At 60.6% G+C, this 8,996-nt stretch overlaps 1 protein-coding gene across 1 annotated transcript; it reads left to right on the forward strand.

Annotated features, from left to right (window-relative positions):
* Positions 1-1,616: 1,616 nt before the first annotated feature.
* LOC141162613 (zinc-binding protein A33-like) lies at positions 1,617-8,931 on the forward strand. The gene is made up of 6 exons (XM_073648886.1): positions 1,617-2,211; positions 2,292-2,387; positions 2,888-3,121; positions 6,696-6,718; positions 6,802-6,932; positions 8,284-8,931. Exons 1-6 carry the CDS (start codon positions 1,861-1,863, stop codon positions 8,826-8,828), a joined length of 1,380 nt encoding a protein of 459 aa, XP_073504987.1. The 5' UTR covers positions 1,617-1,860; the 3' UTR covers positions 8,829-8,931.
* Positions 8,932-8,996: the final 65 nt, after the last annotated feature.

Genomic DNA, 8,996 nt, shown 5'->3' on the forward strand with positions numbered 1-8,996 from the left:
CTCCTCTTGCCCCTGCTCTCCTCCTCCTCTTCTTGCCCCTGCTCTCCTCCTCCTATTGCCCCTGCTCTCCTCCTCCTCTTCTTGCCCCTGCTCTCCTCCTCCTATTGCCCCTGCTCTCCTCCTCCTCCTCTTGCCCCTGCTCTCCTCCTCCTCCTCTTGCCCCTGCTCTCCTCCTCCTCCTCTTGCCCCTGCTCTCCTCCTCCTCCTCTTGCCCCTGCTCTCCTCCTCCTCCTCTTGCCCCTGCTCTCCACCTCCTCCTCTTGCCCCTGCTCTCCTCCTCCTCCTCTTGCCCCTGCTCTCCTCCTCCTCCTCTTGCCCCTGCTCTCCTCCTCCTCTTCTTGCCCCTGCTCTCCTCCTCCTCCTCTTGCCCCTGCTCTCCTCCTCCTATTGCCCCTGCTCTCCTCCTCTTGCCCCTGCTCTCCTCTTCCTCTTGCCCCTGCTCTCCTCCTGCCCCTGCTCTCCTCCTCCTGCCCCTGCTCTCCTCCTCCTCCTCTTGCCCCTGCTCTCCTCCTCCTCTTCTTGCCCCTGCTCTCCTCCTCCTCCTCTTGCCCTTGCTCTCCTCCTCCTCCTCTTGCCCCTGCTCTCCTCCTCCTATTGCCCCTGCTCTCCTCCTCCTCTTCTTGCCCCTGCTCTCCTCCTCCTCCTCTTGCCCCTGCTCTCCTCCTCCTCCTCTTGCCCCTGCTCTCCTCCTCCTCTTGCCCCTGCTCTCCTCCTCCTCCTCTTGCCCCTGCTCTCCTCCTCCTCCTCTTGCCCCTGCTCTCCTCCTCCTCCTCTTGCCCCTGCTCTCCACCTCCTCCTCTTGCCCCTGCTCTCCTCCTCCTCCTCTTGCCCCTGCTCTCCTCCTCCTCCTCTTGCCCCTGCTCTCCTCCTCCTCTTCTTGCCCCTGCTCTCCTCCTCCTCCTCTTGCCCCTGCTCTCCTCCTCCTATTGCCCCTGCTCTCCTCCTCTTGCCCCTGCTCTCCTCTTCCTCTTGCCCCTGCTCTCCTCCTGCCCCTGCTCTCCTCCTCCTGCCCCTGCTCTCCTCCTCCTCCTCTTGCCCCTGCTCTCCTCCTCCTCTTCTTGCCCCTGCTCTCCTCCTCCTCCTCTTGCCCTTGCTCTCCTCCTCCTCCTCTTGCCCCTGCTCTCCACCTCCTCCTCTTCTTGCCCCTGCTCTCCTCCTCCTCCTCTTGCCCCTGCTCTCCACCTCCTCCTCTTGCCCCTGCTCTCCTCCTGCCCCTGCTCTCCTCCTCCTGCCCCTGCTCTCCTCCTCCTGCCCCTGCTCTCCTCCTCCTCCCTTTCTCCCCGGCTCTGTGATCCAGCTTCTCTCCTCCAATCATCCTTTGATGAGATCCCCCATTCCCCTCCCCCTTGCTTTACGCTGCAGCTTCCCTCCCCTCTCCTCCTCCTCCTCCTCCTCCCTCCCTCCCTAAACACATCATTAACCCCTGGAGCTCCAGTGACACAATGTAACCAGCCGCCTCCCCTGTGCAGCTGTGCCGGTGCCTGTGATCAGGGGCAGAGGCTGGAGGAGGCTGAAGAGCTTGCACTCTAGTGTCCTCCGCCCTGAGCCTCGCCCCCACCTCTGCTTTGTTTCCATCGCCCCCGCCTTCCCTCACAGCCTCCATCACCTCCCCCGCCCTCATTCCCCCGGTTTTTGTGTAGCCCCCCCTCTTGCTCCCTCCTCTTTCCCCCTCCCCCGTCCTCCTCCCTCCTGCAGCTCAGACGCATGAGGCAGGGAGGAAATAGGGGCGAGAGGGACACCCAGGAAGAGACTAGGGGTCAGAGGAGAGATCTACGGTCAGGGCCATCACAGAGGTAGTGGGGTCAGGGGTAAGAGGCGTCCCAGACTGATTGCACAGGAGGAGCAGACTTTAGTGCAGCCATGGCCACCACTCCTACCCCATTGCCCCTATTGCCATCGCTGAGCTGCGCCGTGTGCCGCGATGTGCCCCGGGAGCCCGTCACCATGTCCTGCGGGCACTGCCTCTGCCGGGGCTGCCTGGAGCAGGCATGGAGGGGCCAGGAGACCTATCCAACGTGCCCCAAATGCCGCCCCACCCCGGTGCAGACCCCGGACGGGGTACAGAGGGGGTTGTGCGCGGAGCATGGCGAGAAGATGCAGCTGTACTCCACGCAGGACGGAAGACTACTGTGCCCACGCTGCCGCGGCGCCGCCGAACCGCAGCCGCCTCACGCCATGATTCCCATACAGGAGGCCGTGGGGGGCTACAAGGTGAGGCCACGGCCTGCGGGCACAACGCGGTGCCCACGGGGAGAGCTCTGCGCCATTCATGTCTTTATTCCCCTCCCCAGGATGAGCTGATGTCGGCCATGGCACCGCTGGAGGCCCGGCTGAAGGAGCTGCAGCAGATGCAGTGCGCCCAGGAGCAGATGATCGCACAGCACCGGGTATGAAACGTGCGCGGGCACACTCAGTGCTGAGCCCACCCTCGGGGCGGGGTATAATGGGGTCACATGGCACAGGAGGGTTCCACGCTGTCACGCTTGCTCTGGGGTCCAGTCTTGTTATCGTTTCGCCATTATAGAGCGTTGCAGCGTAATGTGGCCTTGTCAGGGCCGACCATGTGGATGAGGGGGTGACCTAATGAGAGAGACCACCCTGTGCGTCTCCCAGTGTACATAGGACTGATCATGGTGAACCTCGAGTGCCGGCGGCTCTGTGATACCGATCCATGTGGCCTCAGCGGCTGCCGTACAGCGGGTCATGGGCCGCCGCCATCTGTTCCCCGACTGACTCCTGAGCAGTCGCCCTGACACATAGTGATGAGAGGGAAGGAGATGACCGAGAGCTGGAGAATGGCTCCTGCCGGAGGATGGCCCCTGCCAGAGGCACCCAGCTTTCCCAGGAGCAGACGGCCAGCAGCACTGAGGACTTTCTTCTCTCGCAGGGGAACCTTCTCAGCACCAAGCACCATGTGAGTCTGGAGTTCGAGAAGCTGCACCAGTTCCTGCGGGAGCGAGAGGAGCGGCTGCTGCGGGAGCTGCAACAGGAGGGGGACCTGATCCTGGCTGAGATGGAGGAAAGTCTCAGCAAGATCAAGCAGAACTGCCAGGGCATCCTCCAGACCATCAGCAGCACCCAGCCGCGGCTGTACGAGCAGGACGCCGTCACCTTCCTCACAGTGAGTACCCCGATATCACACAGGGGGTCCCTACATGAGCCCAGGACTGGGGGGAGCCGCCACCTTCCTCACAGTGAGCAGCCTGATATCACACAGGGGTCCCTACATGAGCTCAGGACTGGGGGGAGCCATCACCTTCCTCACAGTGAGCACCCTGATATCACACAGGGGGTCCCTACATGAGCTCAGGACTGGCGGGAGCCTCCACCTTCCTCACAGCGAGTACCCCGATATCACACAGGGGGTCCCTACATGAGCCCAGGACTGGGGGGAGCCGCCACCTTCCTCACAGTGAGTACTCTGATATCACACAGGGGGTCCCTACATGAGCTCAGGACTGGGGGGAGCCGCCACCTTCCTCACAGTGAGTACTCCCATAGTACACAGGGGGAGCCGCCACCTTCCTCACAGTGAGTACTCTGATATCACCGATATCACACAGGGGGTCCCTACATGAGCTCAGGACTGGGGGGGCTGTGAGCCGTCACCTTCCACACAGGGGGTCCCTACATGAGCCCAGGACTAGGGGGAGCCGCCACCTTCCACACAGTGAGTACTCCGATATCACACAGGGGGTCCCTACATGAGCCAAGGACTGGGGGGAGCCGTCACCTTCCTCACAGTGAGTGCCCCGATATCACACAGGGGGTCCCTACATGAGCCCAGGACTGGCGGGAGCCGTGAGCCATCACCTTCCTCACAGTGAGCACCCGGATATCACACAGGGGGTCCCTACATGAGCTCAGGACTGGGGGGAGCCGCCACCTTCCTCACAGTGAGTACCCCGATATCACACAGGGGGTCCCTACATGAGCTAAGGACTGCAGGGAGCCGTCACCTTCCTCACAGTGAGTACCCCAATATCACACAGGGGGTCCCTATATGAGCTAAGGACTGGGGGGAGCCGTCACCTTCCTCACAGTGAGTACCCTGATATCAAACAGGGGGTCCCTACATGAGCTAAGGACTGCAGGGAGCCGTCACCTTCCTCACAGTGAGTACCCTGATATCAAACAGGGGGTCCCTACATGAGCTAAGGACTGCAGGGAGCCGTCACCTTCCTCACAGTGAGTACCCTGATATCAAACAGGGGGTCCCTACATGAGCTCAGGACTGGGGGGAGCCGTCACCTTCCTCACAGTGAGTACCTGGATATCACACAGAGGGTCCCTACATGAGCCCAGAACTGGGGGGAGCCGTCACCTTCCTCACAGTGAGTGCCCCGATATCACACAGGGGTCCCTACATGAGCCCAGAACTGGGGGGGAGCCATCACCTTCCTCACAGTGAGCACCCTGATATCACACAGGGGGTCCCTACATGAGCCCAGGACTGGGGGGAGCCGTCACCTTCCTCACAGTGAGTACCTGGATATCACACAGGGGGTCCCTACATGAACCCAGGACTGGGGGGAGCCGCCACCTTCCTCACAGTGAGCACCCTGATATCACACAGGGGGTCCCTACATGAGCCCAGGAATGGGGGGAGCCGTCACCTTCCTCACAGTGAGTACCCCGATATCACACAGGGGGTCCCTACATGAGCTAAGGACTGAGGGAGCCGTGAGCCATCACGTTCCTCACAGTGAGCACCCCGATATCACACAGGGGGTCCCTACATGAACCCAGGACTGAGGGAGCCGTCACCTTCCTCACAGTGAGCACCCGGATATCACACAGGGGTCCCTACATGAGCCGAGGATTGGGGGGAGCCGTCACCTTCCTCACAGTGAGTACCCCGATATCACACAGGGGTCCCTACATGAGCTCAGGACTGGGGGGAGCCGTCACCTTCCTCACAGTGAGCACCCCGATATCACACAGGGGGTCCCTACATGAGCCGAGGACTGGGGGGAGCTGTCACCTTCCTCACAGTGAGCACCCCGATATCACACAGGGGGTCCCTACATGAGCCGAGGACTGGGGGGAGCCGTCACCTTCCTCACAGTGAGCACCCTGATATCACACAGGGGGTCCCTACATGAGCCCAGGACTGGGGGGAGCCGCCACCTTCCTCACAGTGAGCACCCTGATATCACACAGGGGGTCCCTACATGAGCCCAGGAATGGGGGGAGCCCAGGTCTGATGAGCAGGGATGACCGTTCTGTACAGTGGGCACCGCTCCCTCTTGGTTGGCAGCAGATCTGGGGGTCTCACTACCGATATACGTCCTGTTATTGATGTGGCAGAAAGACTAACTGTGCGGAACTACAAGTCTCATCATTCTCTGGCATGCTGGTGGTTGTAGTCCTGGAGGATAGTGCTGGTGCTGTAGTCCGGGGGGCGTTGTCTCTTCTCCTCCGGGACCTGCTCCTTCGACGTCTGCTTCTGTCGCCAGGCGCTGCCATATTCATCCTGCATGTGGCGCTGGCGATGGAGACGACGTCGGGGCCAGAAGCTCTGCATGACGCAGGCTCTTTTCAGCCACTGGGATTAGGGTGGCTGTGACCTGTAGTGCCGTCCCGTCTGGCAGTATTGGTGCATGTGCTGTCCAGCTGGAGTAGCCAGATTCCTGCTTCAGCCCATAGGACAGCGCCGCACCCTACTGATCCTCCAGGTGACTGCCGGCAGCTGCCACGTACGGCTTTGTCTTCTTTGGTCCTCGTCCGCAGCAGTGCTCAGCACAGGACTTGTTGTTTGACCACAGCCCGTTTCCTGACAATTCTTTTGCTTACTGATTTTGTACCGTACTGCCCCCCTGGTTCTGACCTGCCTGACCATCCCTGCCAGCCTGCACCACCGGCCAGCAACTCCCTGTGTAAGTGCAGACTCCTGTACAGGGGTTAAGAGGTGAAGTCAAGGGAAAGCCCTCCGATCTGGTAAACTTGCACTATGCCTGTCCATGGTAGCCACTTTTTGAGCTGCCAGGTGACCGCTGATATAGCCATGTAGCAGTTGTGGTCCTGGAGGAGGGTTGTGCCAGGAGGTGCGTGGTCCTGCAGGAGGGTTGTGCCAGGAGGTGTGTGGTCCTGCAGGAGGGTAGTGCCAGGAGGTGTGTGGTCCTGGAGGAGGGTAGTGCCAGGAGGTGTGTGGTCCTGGAGGAGGGTAGTGCCAGGAGGTGTGTGGTCCTGGAGGAGGGTAGTGCCAGGAAGTGCGTGGTCCTGCAGGAGGGTTGTGCCAGGAGGTGCGTGGTCCTGCAGGAGGGTTGTGCCAGGAGGTGCGTGGTCCTGGAGGAGGGTAGTGCCAGGAGGTGTGTGGTCCTGGAGGAGGGTAGTGCCAGGAGGTGTGTGGTCCTGGAGGAGGGTAGTGCCAGGAGGTGTGTGGTCCTGGAGGAGGGTAGTGCCAGGAGGTGCGTGGTCCTGGGAGAAGGGTAGTGCCAGGGTGGGTGTGGTCCTGGAGGAGGGTAGTACAAGGGTGGGTGTGGTCCTGGAGGAGGGTAGTCCCAGGGTGGTTGTGGTCCTGGGAGGAGGGTAGTCCCAGGGTGGTTGTGATCCTGGGAGGAGGGTAGTGCCAGGAGGGGCGTGGTCCTGGGAGGAGGGTAGTGCCAGGAGGGGCGCGGTCCTGGGAGGAGGGTTAGTCCTTGGGGTTTTGTGTCCGGTGCTGTGCTCTGACTTCTCTTCTTCTTCTCTTGCAGGATATAAAGTCGTGTATGGACATGTGAGTATCTGCTGCTTCCTGTCTCCTGCGCCCCATGACCCTGACCTCGTCTGACCCACCTCTCTCTATCTCTCTGTTATCAGCTGTTATGGGGGCTACAGAGACGGTTTCCCGGCACAGAATGTGGTGGCTCCCAGAGACTTTGGCTACGGAGGAGTGAAGGACCTGATCCAATATACGGCCTGGAAGGACATGAAGTCTTATATCAGCCCCGGTGAGCAGACCCCCGAAATGGTGACACCACAGTGCCCGCAAAATAGCCCCCCATACACCCAGAACTGTATACAGCGCCCCCAAGACTACTGCGCAGTGTAATGTGTGCCCCCCACAGACCCCTGCTATATACAGACCCTGATGTGTGTGTGCCCCCTACAGACCCCTGCTATATACAGACCCTGATGTGTGTGTGCCCCCTACAGACCCCTGCTATATACAGACCCTGATGTGTGTGTGCCCCCCACAGACCCCTGCTATATACAGACCCTGATGTGTGTGTGCCCCCTACAGACCCCTGCTATATACAGACCCTGATGTGTGTGTGCCCCCTACAGACCCCTGCTATATACAGACCCTGATGTGTGTGTGCCCCCTACAGACCCCTGCTATATACAGACCCTGATGTGTGTGTGCCCCCTACAGACCCCTGCTATATACAGACCCTGATGTGAGTGTGCCCCCACAGACCCCTGCTATATACAGACCCCTGATCTGTGTGTGCTTGTGCCCCCCACAGACCCCTGCTATATACAGACCCCTGATCTGTGTGTGCCCCCCACAGACCCCTGCTATATACAGACCCCTGATCTGTGTGTGCCCCCCACAGACCCCTGCTATATACAGACCCCTGATCTGTGTGTGCTTGTGCCCCCCACAGACCCCTGCTATATACAGACCCCTGATGTGTGTGTGCCCCCCACAGACCCCTGCTATATACAGACCCTGGTGTGTGTGTGTGTGTGCCCCCCACAGACCCCTGCTATATACAGACCCCTGATGTGTGTGTGCCCCCCACAGACTCCTGCTATATACAGACCCCTGAGGTGTGTGTGTGTGCCCCCCACAGACCCCTGCTATATACAGACCCCTGAGGTGTGTGTGTGCGCCCCCCACAGACCACTGCTATATACAGACCCTGGTGTGTGTGCGTGTGCCCCCCACAGACCCCTGCTATATACAGACCCTTGAGGTGTGTGTGTGCCCCCCACAGACTCCTGCTATATACAGACCCTGGTGTGTGTGCGTGTGCCCCCCACAGACCCCTGCTATATACAGACCCTGGTGTGTGTGCCCCCCACAGACCCCTGCTATATACAGACCCTGGTGTGTGTGCCCCCCACAGACCCCTGCTATATACAGACCCTGGTGTGTGTGCGTGTGCCCCCCACAGACCCCTGCTATATACAGACACTGGTGTGTGTGCGTGTGCCCCCCACAGACCCCTGCTATATACAGACCCTGGTGTGTGTGTGTGTGTGCCCCCCTCAGACCCCTGCTATATACTGACCCCTGATGTGTATGAACCCCACAGACTGGTGCCGCCATCTTTACTCCCCCTTCTTTTCCAGCCTTGCCGGACATCATCATGGACCCCAGCACGGCCCACCTGAACCTGGTGCTGTCTGAGGACCTGACGAGCGTGCGATACAGCGACACCAAGCAGTCGTTACCCGAGAACCCGCGCCGCTTCGACTACTGCTGCTGCGTCCTGGGCACGGAGGGCTTCACCTCCGGCCGCCATTACTGGGCCATCGACGTTGGCAACAAGACCAAGTGGAATCTGGGCGTGGCCAAGGAGTCGGTGAACCGGCGGGGTGGGATCACGCTGTCCCCGGAGAACGGCTTCTGGATCCTGTGGCTGAGGAACGGCCACGAGTTCAAAGCCCTGGACGTCCCGTACCGGACACTGACCCTGAGGAGCAAGCCGCAGCGCGTGGGCATTTACCTCGACTACGAGGGCGGCCAGCTGTCCTTCTACAACGCCGACGACATGTCCCACATCTACACCTTCGTCACCTCCTTCTCCGAGACCATCTACCCCTACTTCTGCCCCTGCCTGAACGACTCGGGGAAGAACGGGGGGCCGCTCAGGGTCCTTCACCACGTGCCGTGACCAGGCGGCCATTGCCCCTCATTTCACCACTGTTGTCCCACATTGCACCCCGTACCCCTTGTCATTACAGAGCTCAATAAATGTAACCGGATTCAGTAAGAAACCGTGAGAACGTCTCCTTCATGGGTAATGGGGGGGGTCTCGGGGGGCGGGACCCCCGCTCACTCT

This window comes from Phyllobates terribilis, unplaced genomic scaffold, assembly GCF_046119375.1.
Source record: "Phyllobates terribilis strain yellow unplaced genomic scaffold, ASM4611937v1 Scaffold_9__5_contigs__length_417890890, whole genome shotgun sequence".
NCBI lineage: Eukaryota > Metazoa > Chordata > Amphibia > Anura > Dendrobatidae > Phyllobates > Phyllobates terribilis.

What these genes read in the sequence shown, in the direction of transcription:
- LOC141162613 (XM_073648886.1), top strand. Translation starts at nt 1,861, where the DNA reads ATGGCCACCACTCCTACCCCATTGCCCCTATTGCCATCGCTGAGCTGC. An exon ending in AGATGATCGCACAGCACCGG is followed by an intron (nt 2,388 to 2,887) that starts GTATGAAACGTG and finishes CTTCTCTCGCAG; the next exon opens with GGGAACCTTCTCAGCACCAA. An exon ending in ACGCCGTCACCTTCCTCACA is followed by an intron (nt 3,122 to 6,695) that starts GTGAGTACCCCG and finishes CTTCTCTTGCAG; the next exon opens with GATATAAAGTCGTGTATGGA.